The sequence below is a fragment of the Mus pahari genome, chromosome 16 (assembly GCF_900095145.1).
Source record: "Mus pahari chromosome 16, PAHARI_EIJ_v1.1, whole genome shotgun sequence".
NCBI classification, from domain to species: domain Eukaryota; kingdom Metazoa; phylum Chordata; class Mammalia; order Rodentia; family Muridae; genus Mus; species Mus pahari.
Window position 1 is genome coordinate 23,559,280 of NC_034605.1, and position 27,137 is coordinate 23,586,416.

The 27,137-nt window shown below is 44.9% G+C and overlaps 1 protein-coding gene across 6 annotated transcripts in view; it reads left to right on the forward strand.

The window, feature by feature from the left end:
• Elmo1 (engulfment and cell motility 1) overlaps positions 1–27,137 on the forward strand; it is a 518,869-nt gene that overhangs the window by 76,752 nt on the left and 414,980 nt on the right. For 5 of the 6 annotated variants that reach the window (XM_029547332.1, XM_029547328.1, XM_029547330.1 and 2 more), the window contains exon 2: positions 21,144–21,294. In XM_029547332.1, coding sequence (XP_029403192.1) covers positions 21,217–21,294 — 78 coding nt within the window. In that variant the 5' untranslated portion in view covers positions 21,144–21,216. Of the gene's footprint in view, positions 1–21,143; positions 21,295–27,137 lie in introns of those variants that run through there. The other variant, XM_021215225.2, reaches the window with a different exon arrangement.

Sequence of the window (27,137 nt, forward strand, 5' to 3'; positions counted from 1 at the left end):
ACTCCCGGGTTTGAACTTTCAGCATGGGTGAGATCAAATGTTTCTTCAGAAGAAAGGATGACTGAGATGGTGGTGGTAGAGGCTGACCCTCTTGGCACTTCTGAAGATGTCAGTTTCTTCTTCCATCTTCACTCATGGGGAGAGCTTCCCCAGGAGTCCCTGCTGAGCAGGCTGCTGGTGGGCCTCTCTTCCCAGGAAGCTGCTCTGGGATTGACAAGCACTGGCCAGAAGGAGCTTGGTACCAGCCATTCCTGGGGAGCTCCACAGGCTTTCACTTTGCTCTATTTCAGCCACACTTGAGTGGAGTCCCCTGTGGCGAGTGGCAATTGACCAGTGTTCACCAACTCCTTTCATTGCCAATACCCCTTTGAGAAACTCTTCGCTCTGTTAACGTTCCCAGCCTTTGAGTCTCCTAAGAATTTGGACATAAAGTGGAAATGTGGTCTGCCATTAGAAGTGACTTCTGTGACTCCTGTTTGGAGCAGACAGAGCAATTTGATTGCTTTCCTGTTCTCTGTAGCCTCAGAGTAAGCCTGTGATGGAAAAGAGCTTTTGTTGATAAAAGCTAAAAATTGTACCCCCCCAAGCCTTACCTTTCTGATGAGGTTGGCCACTACTGTCAAATATAAAGATGTTTGAACACATTCTGCAGATGATCTTCAATACGTTCCAAGTGACTTGACATATAGAGTTCATAAAAACATCCTGAGTTTTGTCAGGGTCTGGTTTTGACCTGCCTTCCGCAGGAGTTGTCTCCTGCTATTTTTCCATCAAAGGTGCCAGGAAAGCAAATATCCAGAGCTGTCAGGCAGTGTCCGAGCAGAGTGTGAGCACAAAGGCTCTCTTCGTCCAACCCAACCTGCCTGTTCTTATGATAGCTTGGGATGGTGAAATGATGAGAGAAAGCATGGTGTGACTTGGATAGTTTTCTCTTAATTACCAAAGATAATTATTGTGAAAATATTACACCAGAGGTAAATTGTACCTTATAGAACATGTGAGGGTTCTTTTCCCCTAAGAAGTTAGAAGTTTTCAAAAGAGGTAGAAAGTAGGTCTCTTGTTGGATTAATTAATGTTTATGTTGAAGAAAACAATGTTCTATGAATTGAAACAATTCAGGAGAGCTATGATTTCAAAATAAGTACATCAACATTCCAGCTTGTTATGTGAGCCAAGAACCTGTTCAGTCTTATTTTTTTTTTTTTATTTGAATAGAGTTTATATTAGACATACCACCATGTGAGAGGTGCTTATCTCTGAAGTTACCTTGTGTTAATGAAGGGACAGTTGGAAACACTTTCACACTTCAGTTCTAAAGGAAAAGGGGTTGGACATTTTGCTTTGCAGTGATGGAAGAATGGGGGATGGACTTGTGCAGATGTCATCTGGTTTTCTGTGGGACAGGAACACCTTATGTCACAGTGTCCTGATGCAGGACAGTTTTAGCTGGAATGGAATTGAGGGAGATGCTGCATTTCTCAGGACAGCGTCAGGCAGGCCCTTTCCTGGCTGTCAGTCTCCATTCTAAAGTGTAATTTTCCATGGAAACTGTTTCTTGATTTTTTTTTGTTTTTGTTTTTGTTTTTTGTTTTTTGTTTTTAATTCTTAGTCACTTCTAATTTCTTTCTGGAATTCCCAGGACCTTGAGGTGTGCTTTCTGTTATTGTTTTTACTGTGTGTGTGTGTGTGTGTGTGTTTGTGTGTGTTGAAGTCATGTGAAAGGGAAGGAAGGAGTATTAAATGGGATGTCCACAAGAACCAGAGGTCCCCAAAATGTGCCACAATGCTAAATCAGCTATACTAACAGCAGTCTCAAAGTTGTATACTGTAGGATTTCAGGTTCTACCTAATCCACTGCAGGGCTGTGTGACCTTCTAGGGTAGCAGTCTTTGATATGCCATGGTCTAGGCTGTCACCACTTCAACCTGTGCTTTGATATGCCATGGTCTAGACTGTCACCATTTCATCATACCTGTGCCAGGGAAACAAAAACACTGGGCACTATATCCAGGCCTTCCAGAGCCTATGGTACTTCTATTCATGTGTCTTTGGTACTTCTATTCATGCGTCTTTGACGTCAGTAAATTACACACACACACACACACACACACACACACACACATGTTGGCCTAACCTATCAGAAGCTAGAAGTATAATCCCCTGGTGTGCCTAGAAAAGGGAAAAGGTCGACCACCAACCCAAAGGTAACAGTTTATAAATAGCATATTTTGATTCATTTTTTAATGTAGGAATCTGTGAAAGAGAAACTGATAAGTGTATTATCATAATATTTTATGGTACTACGTTATATATTTGTCGATACATCTTTCTTGTCAAAATAATATTTGAGGTGCTTCTGGGATACATAAGTAACTGTTAAGTGAGCAGTTGAATATTGGGAGATGGGAAGAGAAAGGGATGTAAGGAAGTGAGAGATAGGGTCATGTAGATAGTCTCTGGTTTTTCCTGTACATCACGTGTGTGTGTGTGTGTGTGTGTGTGTGTGTGTGTGTGTGTGTGTGTGTGTGTGTGAGATTGCCTAGAGGGTCTAGAAAAAGTCTAGAAAAATCGAAGTCCTACAGATGAGTTCTATATTAGTTAAGCAAGGCTAAGCACCCGGGGAGTCTGAATAACCTTCACAACTGGAGTCTCACAGGCTCGCCCATGTCTGTGGGACAGCGTGAGGTCCCAACGCATCATAACCGCTCCATATGGACAGAAATGCTATCTGTTTTACCCATGTTAGAGCCCTGGTACCTGAAAAAAAAAATCTGGTAGGAGCTAACAGTTTATAAATAGCATATTTTGAGTCATCTCCTATATCCATTTTGGATGGCTTTATCAAATAGTAAAGTGAATCAGGTTTTATTGAGTGCCATCAACTGCCTATAGACACATGATCATCACCAGAGCTAAGAAACTGGCTTTTAAAAAATCGGCCTCTGAAGTTCCCTTGTTGGGTCTCTGGAGAGATGGCTCAATGGTTGGGACACCGGATGCTCTTCCAGAGGACTCAGGGTCACTTCTCAGCAACCATGTCGCAGATCACAACTGTCTACAACTCCAGTTCCAGCTGATCCTATATCCTTGCACAGACATACATGCAGGTAAAATGCCAGTGCACACAAAATGTAAACAAATAAGTAAACAAACAAACAAACAAACAAACCTTGAAAGAAAAAAACAGTCCTGTGTGTTCCATGCAGACTTTCATTGCCTCAACAGCCACTGCTGTGCTTTATAGCAATGGAATTTTTTTCCCCACAATTTTCTTTAAATAGAATTATACAATATACAATCTTTTATGTCTAGCTTCTGTTGTTGATTAACAAAGTTTTTCCATTGAGACCAGGCAGTAAATATTTGAGGCTTGTATGCAATATGGTCTTTGTTGAAACTGTCAACTATGTTGTCTGTAGTGCAGATGGTCTCAGACAATACTGTACTGTAGGAAAGTGTGTTGTCTTGCTTTACCAATTGTAAGATTCTCAGCCAATAAAAGTTATAGTAGAAAAGATGCCTTCACAAGAGAAAAGCACAGCGTATTTATTTAATTAAAGATTAAATGATACAGGAGTCATCAAAATGTGGTCCCAAAAACCAGCAAGAGAGCTATGTTTATGCTGTGTTTGGTAAGGACGGGGCAGCTCTGTAGACGTTTGAATGGACCAGAGAGTCTGCTCTGTTGGTAATAGACTGAGGTAAACCAGCAAGATCTGTGGGCCACTTGGTTTCGTTTCATCCTTTCTGAGGTGTTCCTTCCTATTGGATAGGACTTCACTAGGATGAGGGGCATTCAAAGATTTTTAAAAAGGGGGAGGGGAGAGAATGCCTGTTATGGATGTAATAACAATTTTGGAGGGCAGCACGTCTAGTATTTATAAGAAGTCTCCAGGAACACAAAACAAAACGAAACAGAAATAAAAGTCTACTTTCCATGATTCTTTTTCAGGGGTTGAGACTTAGGTTAGTCAAAGGCAGGTGGGTTGGAGGTCAGGGAGGTGCACTGGTTTTGAAGCCTCACTTTCTCCCTTTGCTGATAGAAATCAGTCTGGGATAATATTTTTCTTTTTGAGCCAAGCAATCTATAACAGAGTCAATGTGACTCTGTACTAGTAAAACTTCAATTACAAAAATAGGCAGAGGACTGGATCCCATAGTGTGAACTGTGTCAACACATACTTTAGCAGAACCGACTTTTAATACTTTATGCTTTAATAATTCATCATTTTGAACTGCTAAGTTATTGTCAATGGTGTGTATGCCATTTTGCAGTTTGATGATCCACTCATCACTTGATGAGCATCTGCGAAGTGTCTAGGGATTAGCATTTATGAATAAAAGTGGTAAGTTCATTCGTGAACACGTCTCAGTGTAATCACACATAAAAAAGTGAATTTTTAAAAAGAATTCCAAATTTGTTTATCAGTAATACATGAAAATTCTAAGCTGTTGCTATTGTAGTATATGTATACTGAATCAATATGTAAACATTAGTAGAAGTAAATTATGGAATCCCAGCACTTGGGAGGCAGAGGCAGGTGGATTTCTGAGTTCGAGGCCAGCCTGGTCTACAGAGTGAGTTCCAAGACATTCAGGGCTACACAGAGAAACCGTGTCTCAACCCCCCACCCCCACCCCACCCCACCCCCCAAAAAAAGAAAGGAAGAAAGAAAGAAAGAAAGAAAGAAAGAAAGAAAGAAAGAAAGAAAGGAAGGAAGGAAGGAAGAAAATAAGTCATGAAGGTTTTCTGACATCTCTGATTCTGTTGACTTTTTAAATACTTGTTTTATTGTTTTTAATTATGTGTGTGTGTCCGTGTGTAGCATAGCACATGCCAGTGCTTGAAGGCATCGGATCCCTTACATGTGAACTTGCATTTTTGTACAAATATCCTTTCCTTAAATGTTAAATTTGTCAATAAGAATCTTCTAGTGACAAAATTGCAGTCACCAGCTTTATAGACAGCAGTGAAGTCAGTGCAATACTTAAGCACACAAGTGCAGGCAGGACAGTTATTCTTCACTTTCTGAAGATATTTAGATCACATAGGTCTTGCTAGTTGGTTGAGCTGAGTATTGATTGAAATCCCTTTGAAATTTATGCAACCTAATTTGGTCCCCCCCCCCTTTTTTTTTTTGGTTTTTNGAGACAGAGTTTCCCTGTGTAGCCCTGGCTGTCCTGGAACTCACTTTGTAGACCAGGCTGGCCTCGAACTCAGAAATTCGCCTGCCTCTGCCTCCCAAGTGCTGGGATTAAAGGCCTGCGCCACCAGGCCAAGCTTGAATTAATTTTTACCTGAAAAAATATTTAAGTAGATGTTTGAAATCTTAACCATGTCTTTTTTTTTTCTCCTTTCTCAGTTTCAGTCAGTTTTATAAACTTCCATTTTAAGCTGGGTAACTTCCCAGTGAACTCTCATGTACCCCAGTGAATTGATTTGCTATTTATGTTCTTTCCCATAATAAGCTCATTAAATGCTGAGACCTACTACCAAAAAGTGATTATTTCAGTTCTGAGCACTTGTCTGCTTGTGGACGTTGTACATCGTGGTGCGGAGCCTAGTGCGCACCACGATGTACAACGTCCACAAGCAGGAGGAGAGGAGAGGAGAGGAGAGGAGAGGAGAGGAGAGGAGGCAGGTGGTTGTTCTTGCTTTGGACCAACACTGATCCGAGTGCTGTGCACTAGCTTAGAGGAAGTATCATGCTGTGGCTCAACATGGGCTTTGGACTGGCACGCCCTGATCACTGCTGTTCTCAGGTAATCCATTTCCTCATTCCGAGAGTGAGGATGAGGGCAGCACTTGTGTCCTCTGGCTGTTGTGTGGCCAGGGTGTGTGGATCTGTGTGCACTGCTAGCAGTCAGTTACATAGTGTGGATCCTATCACTGTCATCTTAGGATTCATCAGCGTTCGTCCCGCAGAGCCTGTGAGATAGGTGCCATGGCCTTCTCCATTTTGCATTTGAGTAAAATAGGGTGAAGAGATCCGTTTTCTAGAAGGTGGTGAAACTCAATTAGAAGACAGGCAGGGAGCACTGAGGCCTGTCAGCCCGTCCTGGACCTAGGAGGAGACTGTGGGGGCTCTCCTGAACTATTGGCTAGTGATAGATTCCTGGAGAGGGACAGTTATTGTCTTTAGTTGTGTACCTGACAGTGAGCCTATCAGACGTCACTGGATGCACACAGATGGTCCTAGTTAAAAATTAGTGTGTCAAAAAAATAAAACCCCAAATAGGACATCATGAAAGTGGGAAAGGGACCTGTAAGGTGACAAAGGGGCTGACAGTGAGGGGAGGCAGAGAAGACTGGGTGGATGGAGTATCATAGACACGTGTGGAACTGTTGGGCAGGTCAATTAAAGATACAGGAACAACTGAACCATCTATAAACCAAGAAAGGAGGGCTCAGAGGAAATCAACCAGTTTCATCTCCTACTTCAGATATTTGAGCTGCAAGAAAGTACAGTCCTGTTGTTTAAAACAGGAGGAAAATGATGATGAGCAGGAGGAGGAGGAAGAGAAGGACGAGAAGGACAAGGGAGAAGAGGAAGAGAAGGAGGAAGAGGAGGAGAGGGGAAGGAGCGGGAAGGAGAGACAGGTTGAGTCCAGTCTGTGGCTGTTACTGGCCATCTTCTGCTTTTTTGCTGACTGAAGAGGAAATGGCCATGCCTTTGCATGCAACCTATAGCAGAACAGTAACGTTCCTAGGAAGAGGACAGTGAGAGTGAGGACTTTTTTTTTTTTTTTTTTTTTAAAGATTTATTTCATTTATATGAGTACACTGTTGTTGTCTTCAGACAAAACGAAAGAGTTCATCGGATCCCTTTACAGATGGTTATGAGCCACCATGTGGTCAGTTGCTGGGAATTGAACTCAGGACCTCTGGAAGAGCAAGTAGCCAGTGCTCTTAACCACTGAGCCATCTCTCTAGCTGGAGAGTGAGGTCCTGACTAACTGCTTGGACTTGCCTACTGGTTCTCCAGGAGAGTCCCTCCCTCCCCCCCCTCCCCCCCGTCTCTGGTCATCATATTGTCTAAGAGTCCAGATTCTGTTTGGAATAGTCCCATCTAGGAGAGGACACCACTATTTGTACTCTTATGAAAGCTGGATGCTGGGCTTCCATCAACTCTAGCATCTCCCTCCTCCACAAGTCTGGGAGAACCACCTTTTGTTTCCCTGAAGCATGGCATACAGGATCCATTGTTACTGGTCTTTGTGTAAAAACTCCTCAGAGAATGTCTATCTGTGCACACCAACAATCCACTTAGGTTAAATCATCTCTGGGTACTTACGAATCTTAGTACAGTGTGTGTGTGTGTATGTATGTATGTGTGTGTGTGTGTGTGTGTGTGTGTCTCATATAATTAGCTGCTGTATTCTATTTTTGAACACTTGTAATTAAAATATAGTTTCAGCTTCCAGTTGTTAAAATCACGAGTGGAGAGCTCACGTGTGTGAGCAGCAGGGAACTGTGTTTCCTGTCTGATCTTTCCTGAGAGAATTTCTGATAGCTTCTGCACAAAGCAGGGTAACCACAGTACTTTTAGCCCTCACCGAACCCAGAGCAGCAGGCCAGAAGGACTAAACAGGTCCTAACGGGCCATGTCTAGCCTCTGTCTTCTTGTCGGGGTGGTCTGCTACAAGAGAACGCATGGCACTGTGGGAAGCTGGAAGGACATAACTGAGGAAGCTGAGTCGTAGGAGTGGGGCAGGTCACCTCTGCATGTGCTGCTTCTATGGGTATTCAGTTGCATCTGGCACAAGACACTTCACGGGGAGGAAGGATCTAGAACAAGTTGGTTCCAGGTCATGTCTCCTACCGAAAGAAAGCCACCCTGGCGTACTTGGTTCTGGACTAGTAGAGAAAATGGGTCTCACGTTCTATCATGTAGCCCTTCAGGCAATACTGCGAGGGCAGCTGGTCCTCCTGGAATCTTACCCGTAATATCCACCCTCCAATTTTCCCCATGCACAGCTTTCTCCTAGAACATTCTGCATTCTTTAAAACCCAGAAGAAATTCTCTCCAAATCTAACAAAGCCTTCCTGGATGTCGGGTGACGCCAGCCTTCCTTGTCGTGTGTGTCGTGTCCGAGTCTGTTGCGGTTCTTTAGAGTAGGAAGGTTCCCAGGCCGTGATGACTCTGTGACCTCATAAGATGACACCTATCAGATGACATTACCGGTGTGTTGTCTGGGTTACAGCCATTCAGGTTCCCTGTGGCTGGTAATAGGAACTACTTTTGTTGCTTTATAAATATTTCATCTTCATAGCAGTCTCAGGAGAGAGAGAGCTTCTCTCACCCTCCGATGGGCCGCGGCGGGCACACCTATAAAAACAAAGATGTTACGAGGAGAGAAAAATGTGACATTTGTTATATCAAAGTTCTGTGCACCAGGAATTTTCAGAAATATAGACCCAAAGGCAAAGGAAAGCTTGTGCTGTAGCTTCATGGAGGACGACGGACAGCTTGCGAAGTGCGATGGAGGAAGACCATTTGCCTTGCTGGCGATGGATGAACAGGGCCCAGCAGAACTCTCCAGCGTCTCCTTTCCTTTCCCTGTAGCACTCCTGGTTTGAGGAAGGCCCCTTCTGGAATGATGGTTTTACTGGCTAGTTGTCAACCTGACACAGACCTGAGAAAAGCTGAACCTCTTTTTGAGGAATTGCCTTCCATCAGATTGGTCCATGGGCATGCCTGTGAAGCATTTTGTTGATTAATGAGAGAGGCTGCCCTTCTGCTGGATTGTACAAGAAGACAGGCTGAGCAAGCCGTGGAGAGCAAGCTGTGGAGAGCAAGCCGTGTTTCTCCATGAAGACTGCTTCAGTCCCCGCTTTCAGAAACTGCCTTGACTTCCCTGACTATGAACTATCATTTTGAAGTGTAAGATGAACTAAACCCTTCCCTTGCCAGGTTACTTTTGGTCAGGTAATTATTATTCCAGTTGCAAGAAGCAAACTGGCCCTAGGAAGAAAGGAGAAGGGAAAGGGTGACTTCCCAGGACTGAGTCTGTAGGTTTGATGGAGACATTCCTAGAGTCTATGAATTGATGAGAAAAGACAATGCCTGGGTACTACAGTCTCCTTCCAGGGATAAAGGGAGGAGAAAAAGAAGAACAGGTCACAGAGGACCAGTGACTTTCAGATGGAAGTCCCAGGCTTCCATCAACAACAGACTTGGGCCGTGTTTTGCACTGACACCCAGGCCACTCTCTCACCCTGGATAAACCTGTACCTAGGTGGAGAATGAAGGTCAAAGGGCCAAGGGAAGAAAGCCATGAGGAAGGGTGCCTGTGGACCGTCAGATTGCCTTGCTGCTGAGGCCCACTATTTTAGTGTGGAGGAGCTAACCAGCACTGTGTGGTATTGAGTCCTCCCCAGCACTCTGATGCAAATGAATTTCCTAGGCTGGCCCTAGAGTTCTGTGTGGCTGGCTGAGGTGGAGAACAACGAAGGGAGACTTTTTTTTCCTGTTTGTTTTATGATCAGCAGGTTTGGAAACTTTGAGTGCTTGGCTGAGAGCTGGTGGAAAGACTGCAGTGTTTCCTGTGGCTGTCAGTCTGGCTTCTGAGATAGGGAATTGGGCCTTGGCTCTGCCTCTTGCAGGGGGACATGTGCAGTCACTGAGGGACAGGCCACTGAGGGAGGAAGGGAGCAGAGGCGTTAATGTCGGAGGAAAAGGAATTTGAAAAGCAAATATCCCAAAAAGCAGAACAAGGGAGGAAGTATGTGCATTAGTTTGCAGAATAATGAACTTTCCAGTAGAAATGCTGATTCCCAAAGCTGGGGAGCCCAGAGTGGGGGGAAGAGACCCAGCAGGCTGCTTCAGGCTCATCCTGAATTTCTTCTTCAGGAGGAAGAGTCTGGAATGGCTTCTCTGAGCCTTGACCTGCTGGCTCCCTTTCTGTTTCTGTCCAAAGAGACAACCAATAGCTGTTGTTTTTTTAAAAAAAAAATGCTGGAGGTTTCCTGGATTTTAAAAACAAACCATTGACTTGAGTATTCCTTCACCTTTAAAAAAAAAACAAAAAACAGTCTCTGCATTTATATTTAAGGAGCAAGTGATTCATTCATGTATTCGTTTGCCTGGAAAATTTTGAGCTGTTCTGAGCCATAGCATCTGGGGTAGGTTGGACCTGCAGAGGTGAAGAAGAAAGAGTTTCTACCTTCCTACCTTTGAGCAACTGGCGTAAATTAATAGCCAGGGCAGAGAGGAGCTCTGCTGTTGTGGCTCTTCCAAGCACCCAAGGACATGTCTTGGCCGTTTCTACCTTCAAGAGCTCTCCGAAGTCTACTTTCTGCGGGAAGCTGCTGTATGGCACTGGCTGGGCTTTCTCGAAGCAGATGCAGGGCAAAAGGAAGGGGAAACTGGCAGGCTCAGAACACAGCAGCCATTGGTGTGGAAAGAGCAGACAAGGGAAAACCAAACTGGTACTTGTTTGGTTTTGGACCCCCAGTCAAGGGACTAAGGTGTATATTTTACATATCAAAGCAGACCTGGCCTTCAGGTTCTCCCAGCATCCTTCAGTCCTTACCTGACATACCCTGTCCCCAGCCCTGAACTTTCCAGCCCGGGGTGGGGGGGTGGGGGTAGGGGTGGGGGGATGGGGTGGGGGACTGCACTTCCCCCAGAGATTTCTCTTTCTCTGTCTCTCTCTGTGTGTTTCTCTCTCTTTTTCTCCCTCTCTCCCCTCCCTTCCCTTTTCCCCATGGTGACTCCCCTAGCCTCAATCCTCAAAGCCAGTGAACTCACCCACCCTATAGCAGCTTCCAGATAAACTTGCCTTTAATCTAATCTAATCTCGCAGTGGAGACCGAACCTATCAGTACACAGGACTAGCGACTCTTTGAAGTTCCGTAGAGGTAGGGAACAGGCTGGTTACTTGAAAGCCTGCTGTGAAAAGTTTTATGTCCAGATCTGAATTCATCTTTAGACAATCAGAGCTGGAAGTGAGATGCTCAGACTCAAGTAAACTACAAATAAAAGCATTCTGGCCTGTCTGTTTGTTTGGTTTTGTTCGTTTGGTCATTTTACCTCATGCCAATTTGTACCCAAGAAGCTGTAGTTAACTGCATTTGACTGTATTGTATGAGTTGGAAATCATTACACAGAATCTTTGGAAGGCTTTCCTGGAGGCCGTCTCTCTACCAGGTGATGATGATTCAGCATGGAATTAGGAAAAGTTTCCTGCCCTGTTCCACTAATTTCTGCCCTAATCTATTCAGCAGTTCTCTTTCTCTTGAGAAACTGAGGAGACAAACAACCTCAGTTCCTTTATTTCCTAATATCCCATGCGTAGCCAGTGCCATAAGAGGATGGTCTGTGGAGGAAAAATTCTGGGCAGATACATTTACAAATATGTATATTGGCTATGGAAAGTTTCCAGTGTACATGTGTTAGAGTCTCAAGAAGTCCCGCAGTGAAGCCAGCCCTTTGCCTGTTTTTTTTTTTTTTTTAAAGAATACTCCAGAAACTGCATTATGGGTTGCTGTTTCAGGCAGGTGTAGCCTGTCTTCTGACACATGTGGATGTGAGGCATAGGACGTGTTGCTTGGCCTGTAATGGTTCTTATTTCAGACCACTGTTCAGAAAGGTATATAGTGTACATGACAGTTATTAGTAGCTACTATGTGATTCAGTGTTTGACTCTCCCCCGTCCTCTTTTTCTTCTTCCATTCCTTAATACCTCAGAGAAGTCATGTTATATGAGAGATGCTGAAGAGAGACTAATTCCAGAAGGCCATGTGTAGCTTCAGCTAGCAGTCCCCGAGTGCTCCTAAGCCCGGAGGACTAGGTGATACAGAAATTCCACAATTGGGGGACCAAAGTCAATTACCACTGAGTGGCAAACATTAGTTGTGTAAGTGGACTGTGTTTTATGCCAGCCATCTAATGACAAAGTAATAACTCAGGGCAGGAAACAGGTGTGATAAGAACCATGGATCAGGAGCCTTTCAGTTCCAAGTAACAGAACCTGTGCTCAAACTCACAGAAAACAAGGAAATTCATTTGTTCCTGCATCTAGGAAGGGAATTAAGGTTGGCAAAGTGATAGAAACTAGAAAGTTGGTAGCTAAGACCTTGCCTTCCCCTCTTCTTGCCATCCCTCCCTCCATTGGCTTTTGCCCTTCTTGCCTCTTTTTCTTCTTTCAAGGTTTTATTCCACATGAAGGGCACAGATCTGCAGACAGTTTTAGCTTCCCAGGCCTTAGGGAAGAGAGAGAGAGAGAGAGAGAGAGAGAGAGAGAGAGAGAAGAGAAGAGAAGAGAAGAGAAGAGAAGAGAAGAGAAGAGAAGAGAAGAGAAGAGAAGAGAAGAGAAGAGAAGAGAAGAGAAGAGAAGAGAAGAGAAGAGAAGTTCCGAGATAGGGTGTCTCTGTGTAGCCTTGGCTGTCCTGGAACTCACTTTGTAGGCCAGGCTGGCCTCAAACTCAGAAATCCACCTGCCTCTGCCTCCCGAGTGCTGGGATTAAAGGCATGCACCACCACTCCCAGAGAGCTTTTTTTCTTACACTTCATGGGCAGTCACCAAACCCAGACTTGTTTGGGTCCCATTTTTATTTGGTGCCAGTCACTGGTGTCAGTGACGTGGCTCACGGACGTGGTCAGGCAGTAGCAGTTGGTGTGGGCCCAACTACCCTAAAGACACCTTAGAAAATTTGGATGGACAGAGTTCCCTACAGCTGTGAGTGACAGAATTGAGTTAGATTACTGCATTTCTCACACGAAATGCAGGTGCTCGTGGTTTCCCGTTGAATTCATTTTCCTATTGGCTTTTAGCAGCTTGAAACAGACCACTGTATTTCAACAAATTCTCACTTCACATCTCCTTTCCCTTTTATACACTTGAAAAGTGAGTCTGTATAATGAGTGTGTTCAAAAGTGAGATTAGAATCAACCTCCTTTAGAGTCCCAGTCCCTAGTCAGGGGGAGTCTGATCGTCATCCCCATCCCCCAGGGGCAGTTGGTAATGCCTGAACATTTTGTTATGTCGTGACCTTGAGGTTCTCTGGTGAGCAGAGGCTGGGGACACAGTCAGTAGCCTGCAGAGCACCACTGCCTCAAGTGTCATGTGGTCCCAAATGCCTGGGCGCCTTGGTTGTGAAGCACTTGCTTGTGAGAGTGTATACACAGCTGGAAGGATGGACCTGACTTGACAGGGTGCTTACTGAGCACCCAGATGCTCCGAGTTTTACCCCCAGCACCCAGAGTTTCACCCCCAGCACTGCCCAAAGCTGCACACAGAGAGAGCTACATTCTCATAAGCAGGAGGATCAACAGTTCAGGGCCCTTCTTGGCTACATAGTGAATTTAAGTCAGTTGGGTTGCACGAGGACTTATATGTAAATAAATTAGCATATGAACATTATTTTTTATATTCTTTTTGTTTTGTTTTGTTTGTTTTGTTTTTGAGACAGGGTTTCTCTATGTAGCCCTGGCTGTCCTGGAACTCACTTTGTAGACCAGGCTGACCTCGAACTCAGAAATCTGCCTGTCTCTGCCTCCCAAGTGCTGGGATTAAAGGCGTGCGCCACCTCCTCGGCTTATTTTTTACATTCTTGCTAACCAATAAACTTTAAACATCAATATGATTGGCAAACATGGTTTATGGTTTTAATTCTCATCCCTTTATTATGTCTTCTGTGTATCTATTAGTCATGCATCTCCTGTTCTCGAGATTTCGTTGTTCATTTTCTTCAGGCTATGCAAGTGTTTCCCTAATAGCAACCTCAGGGGAAATGGTTGTAGAGGACGGTGAGGGCGGGTTGGGTGCTCTTTCTGCACATTATTTTCTCAGCTTGTCACTGTAGGTAAGTGTCCACAGTGGTTTCTGAGTGCAGAACTCTTTTTTCTTCTTTCTGTGAAGCCATTACTTAATGTCCTGCAATTCTTGAGGATAAAGTTCTAGGATACAGTGTCCTTAGAGCTGGCTCCTTCTGAGGCCTCTTGCATTGGCTTACAGCCTCACATGCTTTGTCCTGTGTGCTTGCTGCCACTGTCCTCATTCTTGTCAGGAGAGCAGCTGTGTTAGATCAAAGCTCTCGTTTTTTCATTACATCATTGGTTCAGAAACCCTGTCTTCACTTATAGTCACATCGTGAGGTCTTGGGGGTTAGACCCTCATCAGAAGAACCAGCATGGAGGGTTCACAGTCCATTGCAGTTATTACTGAAGAGTCTTCCTCACAATGGAAAAACATTTGGGAGAATGATTTTTTTTCAAAAGACTCATTTATTATTGTTCATAAGTACACTGTAGCTGTCTTCAGACACTCCAGAAGAGGGCATCAGATCTCATTACGGGTGGTTGTAAGCCACCGTGTGGTTGCTGGGATTTGAACTCAGGACCTTCGGAAGAGCAGTCAGTGCTCTTTTGCGGGGGGGGGGGAGAGTGGGGGGTTTGAGACAGGGTTTCTCTGTATAGCCCTGGCTGTCCTGGAACTCACTTTGTAGTCCAGGCTGGCCTTGAACTCAGAAATCCACCTGCCTCTGCCTCCCGAGTGCTGGGATTAAAGGCGTGTGTGCCACCATGCCCAGCACAGTCAGTGCTCTTACCTGCTGAGCCATTTCACCAGCCCTGGGAAAATGATTTAAACTCAACAAGATTTAGTGTTTTCCAGTGATGGCCGATTAGGCCATCTTCTGCTACATATGCAGCTAGAGACACAAGCTCAGGGGGTACTGGTTAGTTCATATTGTTGCTCCACCTACAGGGTTGCAGCCCCCTTCAGTTCCTTGGGTACTTTCTCTAGCTCCTCCATTGGGGACCCTGTGTTCCATCCAATAGCTGGCTGTGAGCATCCACTTCAGTGTTTGCCAGGCACTGGCATAGCCTCACAAGAGGCCTCAATATCAGGGTCCCTTTAGCAGAATCTTGCTGGCATGAGCATTAGTATCTAGGTTTGGTGGCTGATGATGGGTTTGGATTCCCGAACGGGTAGTCTCTGGATAGTCCATCCTTTCATCTTAGCTCTAAATTTTGTCTCTGTACCTATATCCTTTCATGAGTATTTTGTTCCTTATTCTAAGGAGGAATGAAGTATCCACACAATGGTCATCTTTCTTGGTTTTCTTCTGTTTTGCATAATGTATCTTCGGTATTCTAAGTTTCTGGGCTAATATCCGCTTATCAGTGAGTGCATATCTAGAGGCCCCTTGGTCTTGCAAACTTTATATGACCCAGCACAAGGGAAGGCCAGGGCCAAGTAGTGGGAGTAGGTGGGTAGGGGAGCAGGGGCGGGGGGGGAATAGGGAACTTTCGGGATAGCATTTGAAATGCAAATAAAGAAAATAAAAAAAATGATTTAGTGTTTTCCATATTTAGAGCAAATAACTCCTTCCCTCACACAGTGGGACAAAGGGTAAATATAAGAATGTTCCCAGCCTTTGCCTCCTTGGTGTTTGCCCCTGTCTGTTCTGACACCTGTCCTATGCCACTCATGGTGACAAGTGAAGATGCTGGAAGGAAGATCTTCTGTCCACGTTTCCAACATGTTGTATGGCAATGAGAGCAGATAGCACATTTCCTCTCATGGCAAGTAAATAGCCCTGGTAATTAATAAGATAACTGGCCATGGTGTTTGTCAACAGCATGTACGTAAAATAAAACATCGAGTTCATTGATTCAGTTTCTCCTTTTGCTCACTTTCTCCTGGTTGTTTTCATATCCTGCAGTGTCCCCTGATCTCGAAGGCTCTCTAGTCCTTCCTTCCGTTTTTGTTTGTTTTGTTTTTTGTTTGTTTGTTTGTTTGTTTTTTGGTTAACCTTCTGGTACCTAAGTATCACCACCAGGTTCCAGGTAACAATAGAATCAATCTGTAGATTCAACCTCCATTGTATGTGGTTCACATATTCTTCTCTTGCTCCCATGGACTTCCATGGCTGACATTGTCCATCTATTTGATTTATCAAAAAGAATGTCCTTTGTGAAATACATTTCAGAAGAAAAACAAAGGCAGGACTCAGCAATTCTGGGAATCACAGCCCTGACTCAGGCTAGGTGATAGACTGTCCCCATGGCTTCATTACATCATGGCATTACTGCATCACTGCATCACAGCATTACTGTATCATGGCATCATGGCATCACTGTATCACAGCTATATCACTATGTTACTACACCTTGGTATCACAGTACCATTTCATCACTGTACCAATCCATCATGGCATTATTGTACTGTTAGGAACTGTGACAACTGCATGAGCCAAACAATTTATGAAGCAAAACGTTTCTTCTTTTAATTTTGAGTCATAGTTTTAGAGGTTTTAACACACAGTCAGTTGGCTCTGTTGTTTCTATGCTATTGTGAGGCAGGACATCATGGTGGAGCAAAATAGCTCACACTGTGAAAGCCAGAGTGGGAGAAGAGAGAAGTGAGTGGGCGGGGCAAGTGAGTGGGAGGAGGGAGACTAGGTATGACTTTCATAAGTGTAACCTTCTAAGTCATGCCTCTAGTCACCTAATTCCTCTTCCTAGGCCCCACTTCTTTCTACCATCTCCCCAAATTGTGACACTAGCTGGGGACTGTGCTCCTAGCACTGAAGTCTGTGGTTATTCAATCCGTAGCAGATAATGAGATGCTATCAGTCTGTTTGGAATAGTGCGATGGAGCACCTGCAACAGCGCTCTATCCACCCTAATCTGTCTACACAAGCCTTCTTGAGGTACAATGCCCACCTAAAGCTGTGACCTCAGACATGAAAACTGGAGAGGTCCAGAAAGATGGAACAGGCCTTAGGGTGACCTGAGACTCCTTTCAGTGGAAGTTCCTTCCTCGCACCACAGAGAAAAGGGGACCAGCCAACATTTTAAGAACAAGGTTAGTAGCTCTGCCCCCTCTGTCCCCGTAGGCATGGTCCCATCCTCAGAAATGATGTCCAGGAGTAGGTCAGAGGAAAGGAAGGAAGGGTTCAGGAGAGGCCTGCTGCTGCTTCGAGGTTTTGTCCCACTGCTCCAACCTGGCTTCCCCTGTCTGGTTCTTTCACTGCAATGAATTGAAAGCAAGACAGACATCTAGTTAGGGATGGAGTGGTTTCTGTCTCTTGTCTTAGAAACATGACTCAAGGAAACTTTCATTGGTAGGATGGACCAACCAGAGTTGCGTGTAACCAAGATGTAGGTGTTAGTTAACTGGCTTCCTCTATCTCATACGCTCCAGTGTAAGCAATCGATTGAATGTCTGTATTAAGGTCACAGACTTTTAGCATTCCACATGGAATCATGTGAAGCTAGGAGGCAAGCAGGGTCACTTTAGAACTCTCCGCCCACTCCAAGCTGCCTCCAGAGATTTATAGTTACCTTGCAAGGCAGTGAGTGGTTAGGGTGTCTAGCCAACTGCCCAGGCTGCTTCCTCTATTGTTTCTGCCCTCAGTGATCCTCAGATTTCAGTCTGAGTGAGAATTATTATACCAGACTGTCCATGCTGATTGCATTAACAGGGCAATGTCAGGAAACCTGCACAGTCCTTGCGAGATGTGGGGTGTGATAAACTTAGTTTTCCTTTTGTTCGTAGCTCTCTTGAAGGGTTGGCCATCTGACAGCCATCATTGAAAATGCTGGCCCTGGGAGTGTCACTGCACATGGAATGGGTCTTCCTTTAGGGTGTTCCAGAATGTTCCCTGAGTGTTACACTAGGGGAAGCAGAGGGTACTAGGAGACCAAACTTGTCTGGAAAAGACTTCAAAGTATATTTCTGTCTGTTACGACTGACCAAGCATTGAGCCAGTCTGGCTTATGTGTTGATAGTTGCTGCAGAGACAAGAAGGGCATTCACCTGTGTAGCTCCAGTGGCACGGCCCTGACCATTAATGATCTCCCCAGAGTGTACACTGCCTCAGGACCTCTCAGTAAGGAGAGGTCACAGATGCTGTCCACCCTGTTACAGTGCCTAGAGCCTCAAGCTCCATTAGGAGCATCAGAGACTGTATTCAAGGCCAGGATGAGTTCCCTCTGAGGATGGAAAAGAGGAAAGGATTGCTCACTCTGCAACTGTGCTCCCTGCCTGCTCTGCAGTTGTCACTATAGGGAGAGCCCATGAGGCCTAGCTGGCCTGGGAAGGAAGCCAGACCCCCTTTCAATGACTGCTTTGTGCCGCTGGCCTCCTGCTCTCAAGGGGAGACACTGGAGAGCCTGCCTTTGTGTTCTCACCTGCTCAGCAGGTTTTCCTCCCAGAAATAAAGACCAGTTGAAGTGGGAAGAAAACAAGAGCGGCCTTTGATTCCTGAAAGGTTAAGCCCCTTCTTTCTTAATTGTAGACTGTTTCTCGTGGAGGGGTGGGGCGGAGGGCTGTTCCATGCAGTTTTCTTTCTGTGATCTATTCTCTTGATCACCAGGGTTGGGTGTTTCCTGACTTGAGTACAGTTACCTGATACGCACACAGCCTGTGTTTGCGGCAGACAGGGCTTCTTCCGTCCTTTTCATTCTAGGGTGTATATTTGGATGTGGATCTCTTGAGTCGAAGTAATTTGGTATTGATAGGGTTTATGTTCTGAATGTTCTCAAGTATTCAAGCAGGGCGGAGACCATGCAGAGTCAGTCCCGTCCTTAGCCTACTTTGGTACAGAATGGGGTGTTGGAATTATTTAATCAGGTCATATTGTTTTCAACTTTGAGCAGTTTTAAGCAAAACGAAGTCTTGGTATTGTTTTAATAATTATGTCTTCAGGATATCATCCTAGAAGAATTAAACTTACTGGAGCACAATGCAAACCATCAGGGTTTTTACTATAGCTGGCTGAAGGCCTTCTAAACAGCTGGGCACGAACAGGTACTTCTTGCCTGGAGAGTGTAGGCAGGGAACCAAGTGCTCCATGACGCTTTCTCTTTCTTCTTTTGCCTGTTCTTAATTGGCTTCGGGGTCTTGCTTATTTTAAGACTATTCCAGGAATGCTTCTGCCTCAGAGCTTTTACACTTACTCTTTTCCCTAGTCCATGGAGTGATTGCCCAGCTCTCCACAGGGCCTGCTGTCTATCACATTTCTCCCAGGTCTTTTACTCAGCCTCCACAGGCTCAGTCAGGCTTTCTCTGCACCATTTTTTTTTTTTTTTTTTTTTTTTTTTGCAATCGTGGTCCCTTTATCTATGCCACCCCCAAATCAGCAGCACCAGCCTGCACCGATGAGCCCCAACCTGCTTTATTCTTCTTGTCCCTTGCTGGCATCTAACACCCAGGTCTGCACCTGTGTTCTCAGCACACAAAGCAAGCCTGGCACCTAAGGGAGGGCAGTAATGATTTGTGGATGAAAGATTAAACCACTGCTTTGTGGGTTTGTCCTTGCTGGGCGCCACTGATTAGCACAACAGGGTTCCTAATCATCCTTCCCCAGGGGCAATAGCTTTGTCTGGGTTTAGTTCATTTCCTGGCCAGCTCCACCGAAGCTAGTTATCCACACAACTGCTGGTGTCACTAAGGTGTCCCCATTAAGCTGCCATCCCTGTGATGCTCACTGGCCATGGAAATCAGACTAGAAAGGGACAAAATTTATGCTGGTCAGGTAAAGAACGAAAGACGTGTTTGACTAAAGTCTTCTTATAGATTTTTGTTTCTGGGCTTGTGAGATGGCTCAGTGGGTAAGAGCACCTGACTGCTCTTCTGAAGGTCCAGAGTTCAAATCCCAGCAACCACATGGTGGCTCACAACCATCCGTAACAAGATCTGACTCCCTCTTCTGGAGTGTCTGAGGACAGCTGCAGTGTACTTACATTTAATAAATAATAAATCTTTTTTTTTTAAAAAAAAAAAAAGATTTTTGTTTCTGGGAGAAAAGGGCCCATGATCTACAGAAGCGGGCAGTGTATAAGGAAGGGGACATGTGACTTTCCATTATTCTGTTTAGCAATGAGAAGACTACAAACTAAAAAGTGCACTGAGGTGTGGGGTTTTCAGCCTGCCAGGCATTTCAGGCTGGTACTCACTCCATCTGTTGGTGAGGCCGTGTGCAAGCAGGCTGCCGCAGGCTTTGCTAGAAGGAGGGCACGTTGGTAGAGCCTTAAGGAGGGGCTTTGGAGATGCCTATCAAAATTTAAACAGTATGTTCTCTTTGGCCCAACAAGTTTACTTTTTTGATTCTATTGTAGGGGTCAGTCTTTACAGGTGAAAAAAAATTATATAAGCATAACTTTATGCCTTGTAAGCCTGGTTTGTAATACCAAAGGCAAGAAAGAAATCATGGAATCACCGCACAGCAGGGACCTGGCTCATCAGGGAGGTCACACCCTGGGGACCAGCTGTGAAAAGAATGACTGTGCGCCAGCACAGAACCATACAGAGGCCTAGAAGAGGCACTAAATTATGGACGGTACAGGATGCTGCCTTTGTATAAAGAAAGGGGAAAAAGTCAGATTATATTTTTGTTTTTGTTTTCCATCCACGAGGGTACTCAGAAGGAGAGCATTGAGAGCCAATCACAGCACAGCTGTAGGCTAGGGGAAAGGACTGTTGGGTGGGGTGACATTCGGGAAGTGACCGTACTGCAGATCAGGTCGCCCGCTCTTTTGAATTGAGTTGTCAGTAAGATAACGAAATGGAGAGGCAGGGGAGGAAAATCAGTACTTCCTTTGTGAGAGAAGTTGAGGCTCTTTTGAGAGCTCCCAGGCCACGTGGATATTCTCCCACTGGAAGACTGGCCGTGGAGAGGGAGTGTGAGCACGTGTGAACTCCTGGGGAATTTCTCCTTCCTCCTGATATCCTGGTTGCTATAGTGCAGATCTATTTGTGACACACAGAAAATGCTTTAAATAAAAGCTACTTCCTGACCATGACTTCCTGGGCAATGTGTTCTTCCGGAGACTGTTGAGCGCCAAGGTTTACAAGCAGTCTGAGCACGAACCCTGCCCATTCAGGTCGGAGCACCATTGAGAGCAGGGTTCCATCCTGTGGTCAGGGGTTGCTGTGCTAGAAAAAAAAAAATGCAGGAAACCAAACTCCTAGGGCAGTGTCTGCTGGAGGCTTTGCCGCCAGGGCTTTAGCGCAGCCTCCATCTTTCTTTGGGGACCTGGGGCGCGGTTGGCTGTGCTGCTGTGGCTCCGTTCTCCGGGACGCCAAGGGGAGCATTTCTCATACACTAGTGAAAACAGGAAGTGATGATGAAGCTGGTTCGCCTTGCATCTGCGCTGAACTACTTTCTTTTTGTCATTCTTCATTAGGTATAGACACGTGTGCCGGTCCACGCGGTAGGATCCCCGTTTCTACCAGCTTTGTACTTCCTCCTGTCACACAATGCCACCGCCTTCGGACATCGTGAAGGTGGCCATAGAATGGCCTGGCGCCTACCCTAAACTCATGGAGATTGACCAGGTGAGTAAGGCAGGAGACTGGAGAGCTCACAACAGTTTCCCTCTTCGCACTGAGTGGTTGCAGATTTTGAATAGCTTCATGTCCTTACTCTTAAGGCACCGTGAAATCTGGGCAGTAATTAGTACAGTGTGGTCTGTGCATATACAATGGCAATGGATGGGACTTTTATAGTCTTGCCCCATCTGCTGGATTCTGTCAATACTGGGCTCCTATCTGAAGCAGTAGTGATAGCAGCCGGAGGGATTGGGTTCTGAGCATCAGGACAGATGGACTGTCCCATCCTCCTGCTGGGACTCATGGCGGGGCAGATTTTTATATGGGCAATGTAAAACTTACTTATAAGAAAACACCTATTTATCTCCAGAAGAACCAACAAGTGTTTTGTTATAGTAACAACTTTATAATAAAATTAGTACAGACCACTTTATCTGGAATATGGTACAGAATAAGGAAATATGTAATGAATATAAAGGGAGATCATAAGAATCATGTCACCTGTGGGTGTTGATTGGCAGTCATGTGACATGGTTCTGACTCTGATTACAGATTGTCCAGGGAGTTTGATTTGTCCTCCTTTCACCGAGTTCATTCTAGAACAAGTAATTGGAGGGAAGAAGGACGAGACTTAATTTATACTTACAGGGTTCAAGAGGCATAGTGGCATCCTATACTTTCAATTAGAATACCATGGCAACGCCAGCCATTATACTCTTGATACTATTTTATAATTATAGTCACAGTACTTTTTCTGGTCGGATTTTATTATGAGGTTGAAGATCACCGGCCGGAGTTACATGGCATTGTGTAGATTCAAAGGAGTAATCAAAATAAACCGCACAGGTCAGATCAGAATAATTGGGCTTAACTCTGCATGTAAGAAAGGTTACATTGTGCAGACGGCGAAAGACCATCACACCAGCACCTCACTGTCATTTTAACTCAATGGAGAAACAACTCCTACAAGTAAAGTATACGCCATAGCTTTGTGCAGGTGTCAGACAGCCAGCACTCACACTTCTTCACACGAGGGGCCCAGGACCAGTTTGCATTTTGACTTTAAAGAGATTATCTGGTGATATTTGACATAGACTGAATGTGGTTGGGATTAGGTGTGGTCTGTCCAAAAGAATGACAACCGAGGTAAAAGGTGGTCCCTCAGTCACAGCAGTCCTGTGCGCTGCAGAGGACTAGGCCGTGGTCCATTCTGTCTCTTTGGTTTGCTTTATTAGCATTCAGGGTTCAGGAATAGATGCCTGGGCCTTAGAAATGCAGATTCTCAGGCCTTACCTAGACTGCTGGCCCAGATATGTATGATGACAAGATTCCCAGGGTATCTCCGTGTACAACTAAGTGACAAGTGTCACCCAAGCCAGGGTGCACATTAGAGTCACTGTCACTGTCAGTTTATTCTAAGAGAGTCTCATTTCATGGTTCTGATGAACTATTTAATTTTGGTTTAATCGTGATTGGTGGAATTTATGGCTTCTCTGTTAAGGCAGGCAGCCTTAGATTCATATTCCAGACGCCTGGGGAGTCAATAGAATGTTCTTGCTCAGGGATGGCCTTCTCTGTGTATGGGAGTTTCAACAATTTTAAAATAAATTAATCTTTGTACTTCGGAACAATTTTAGATTTATAGAAAACTGCAAAGACTCTATGCGTTTCTATCTATTCCCTTATATTTTGTATTCCCTAACTCTAACATTGTTGCACAATTTTACATTAATTATTTTTACATTAACATAATCACATTAAATACAGTATATAGTCTATATTTATATCTCATCATTTGTTCCAGTAAAGTCATCTATAGCCATTTTCCTATGATGTCTAAAAGCCCACCCCAAATCATCTACTACATTTATTATTATACCTCTTTTGTCTCCATTGTCTGAAATACTTCTTTAGTCATTTCTGGCAGTTATTTTACGGAAAGCACTTCAGCTTGGGGTTCCCTGGTACATTCTGTCTAGTAGATTTGAATTTTGCATTTTGAGATAAAGTACCAGGTGCCATGTCCTCTTCAGGGAGACACGTCAGGAAACCCTCCTGTGACTTTCTTTCATTCTTGTTCGTTATTCCAGCGCCATGGATGAGAACTTGGGCGTTCGGAGATGCCATGTTACCTGTCAGTGAGTTGAGAGGCCGGGTCAGGACTGGAGGCTTCCTTTCCTCTCAAGACTTAACTTTTAAATGGTTGCCTGAATTCCAGTCCTTGTGGCAATTCCACACTGAGGCAGACAAAAGAATGAGGGACCCAGGCTCCTCCTGCCTGGGTGGACTTCCAGCAGATCCATAGCTATGCTGCAGTCAGATCTTGTTTCCTGATTCAATTCGAACTTGGCATGAGACTTGGAAACATACTTTCATGGTCACTGAATAGTTGAAATGATGACTAGCAGGAGTAGCAGCAGGAGTTTCCCCTGGCTCTGCATCATACAGTAAGGCTCCTACTGTCTGCCTGCCCCTTGCACACTTGTTAGCAGAAATGTCAGAAAGCACGTCGCTTCCTTTAAACCTGGAGAACTACTATTTCACTAACAGGTTGTTTTTGGTAAAGGTTGGGTTAGACATTGCTGGTTTGGGGCCTTCCGCCTTCATGCTGTCATCAGCTCAACTCTGAGTAGGTGTGCTTGAACCTTGTGCTGGAATCGTGCAGGAAGTTTACCCAGAGCCTACAGTGCTGAGCTGCAGAGAATTGTATTCTGTCCACAAGGGCAGGGATGCGTTTATCATAATAGGCACCGGTGGCTAGGAGAGACTTGCACTTAAAGGCTGCTTCTCCAGTGTCTTGTGACCAGTCTGTCCTTGATAGATGGACACTTCACCAGTGAATCGTGGAGGGGCTTCTGCTGTGGTACTTATCTGGGCTCCACTCTACCCAGCTGTCCTCTAATGGCACCTGTTCCTGAGGACATCTGCTTGTTCGCTGTGGACTTGTTTACATTCCTTCAAAGTCTTAAGCAGATTCCTTTTGTGTTTTTTTTTTTTTTTTTTTTTTTTTTTTTTTATTTTTTTTTTCTATGATCTTTGTTTTAATGTATTTTTGCTGCACCAGATGGCACATTCCAAAGTCATNTTTACATTCCTTCAAAGTCTTAAGCAGATTCCTTTTTTTTTTTTTTTTTTTTTTTTTTTTTCTGCTCAGCAGGAAGACTGGCTAGGATCTTTTCGTGAATGGACTTTTGCTGCACCAGATGGCACATTCCAAAGTCATCCTCTCTCTTGGTCCAGTCCTTGACCCTGTTCCAGCCAGGCTGTGTAGGGCTAAAAAGGGTGGTCTTCCCGACGGCAGAAGCCACAGTGCTGCCACACTTTCTGCTTTAGTTATCTTTCCCCTAGTAAATACTGCATAACTGTGGAGTCTGAGCATCTGGCCAGACGTGCTTCGTGAGTGGCAGTGCCAGTGTAACAGGGTGGTGGGGTGAGGGTGGGGGTGGGAATGGTGTGCAAGTAGGGATGTGTGTTGTGCTTGCTGGAGCAGAACAGGAGTACTGACTCCTGGCAAGGAACTTTGGTTGGAATTTCAGCAGCAGGAATGAAGTGCTTGAGATAGAATAACAAACAGATCATGTTCTTCCCATTTTTGGAGGCTGGGAGTTGAAGATCAAGGCACCAAGGTTGATGATCTGTTACCAAAGGTTTCCTTCCAAGGCCCATGGTACAGGCTGACTCTTTGGGCCACAGTGTAAAGATGGCTTTCCTGACTTAGTCACCTATCAAAGGCTCCACTGCCCTGTTCCACCACCAGAGGCTTAGATTCAGCTCAGACTGAGAACACACACATTCCAAGCTATGCTATCTCAGGGTCCTGGTTTCTGGACTAACTCAGTTTCTGACGTTGGGATTTGAAAACCTGCCCTGTGAAAGGTTCTCTGTCTCTCTGTCTCTGTCTCTGCCTCTCTTTCTCTCCAGCCTGTCTTCCTTTTCCAGGAGAGACAGAAGAGGGGCAGGCCTCTCAGCCTATTCCAGCCCAGTCCATCTCTTGTGGTTCTTTGCAGTCTTTCTTTGGCCCCGTCCAGTGCTTCTCCCTTTACAGACTCTTTTCTCCCACAGCAAGATTCCTACAGTTGGAAATTGTCCTATTGGAACTCTGATCAGCCATGTCCTTGCAGTTCCTCCATTCCCATACTTGCTTGGATGCTTTCAGTATATTGGTTATGATGTCGTGGAGCCTTCTGTGGAGCACTTTCTTTTCCTCTGGAGCTGGCCTTGCTAATATACTATCTACTAGCTTCAGTTCAGTGGTCTTCCCTCAGCCTCATTTCCCCTGTAATACAGAATACTCCTACAGCCCTATCCTCACACATCAGACAGTCCTGTGAGACTTCATTCCTTGGTTATTCTGGATCAGGTTTCCTCCTTGATCCTCGTCTACTTCTGTCCAGATCTTTTCTATCCTCAGCCTTATGGTTTGTGCACTCACCGTGGATGGGTAATTTTGATCTTAATTCCATGATCTCCCAAATGTTAAACATCATCCCTGTCTAAGTGATACCCACTCCCATGACCAGTGTTGGCTATTATCTGGCATCACTTTCAAATCTCTGTGTGTTGGAGGCATGGTTTTCCAAGTATAAACTACTATTACCTTAAAAAGGCCTACAGATGGTTGATTGTATTCTACACTTGTGAAGAAAAGGGTCTCAGGGGATCATATATGATGGGCCCTATACTTTGTACAAGGAGACAGTTTGCATGTCAGACAAAGGGCCAGTCACCTTCACTAAGTGTGTGTTAGGGAACTGCTGATCAAGTCGCAGAGGGTGATGATGTTTGACTAACTTTTCCTGGGGAGACAACACACTCATTACAGATTGGTAGCCCATGGAAGACCCAACTTGGTGAAACATTATTATTAGAGCTAGTTACACAAATACGAGTGAAGGGTTGCTTATAGAAGCAGAGATAACTCAAAGACAGCTGCATGAACACAGCCAATGCCAGCATGGGTAACAGCTTATAAAGGCTAGAAATCTGACCCTCACTGCACAGCATGAAGGCAGCCCAGAGGTTGAAGAGTGTCCTCTTCTGGTGGCTCAGTTCTTTCTAGCATCCCCAGGCAGCTCAGCTGGTCATTGTTTCTTCTAGGCAGTGTGACCTGTTGTTTTCTCCACACTGGTAGGCTTGGCTCCCTGTTTTCTTTGTAGCTAGGGTCTTCTGAGAGAACTCTCAAGCAGTCTTTACTGTTTGCTCTTGAGGAGGGAGGAGCCTAGTGAATCTGGTCAGTTTCAGGCACTTCCTGAAAGTATTTTGAGTTGTTTACCACTTCCTGTCTTAAGGAGCTTCACTGTAGGCTGGATACCTAACAGAAGGAAAGACGTTCTCAGCTTCCAGACTTAATTCGGCAGGTTCATAATTGGTTCCTGGATTTTCGGGGCCTCGTTGCTCATTCCTGCCATAGTGAATTTGTATTAAGCCGTTTTTCTGTTCTGAGGATTCAGAGAAGGATTTTGTTTGAGAACAGTGAAATATCCTAAAGGAAAAAAAAAAAAAGATTATGAATGATTTTGATTATGGGATTTTCTTGTGATTCTCAGTCTCAAATCAATGTCTCCAGCATAGCCAGCTTCATAGTCTCCTGTCATTTCCTCCAAGTAATCTGTGTCTGAGGTGACTGTAGTTCTGAAGTCCCCTCCTGTTTAATAAGTGCCGATGCTTTAGACCCATGTCCCTGCGCATTCATAGGCTTCCTCATCTCTCCAAGCTTCCCTCCAGCAGTTTACTGCCCTGAGGTCCTCTCCGTGTTTTTTTTTTTTTTTTTTTTTACCTTGCCTGCCTCTGCTGCGAATCCTTGCTCCTGTTGAGATCTGCCTCCTTACCCAACTCTGCCGCTGAGCACA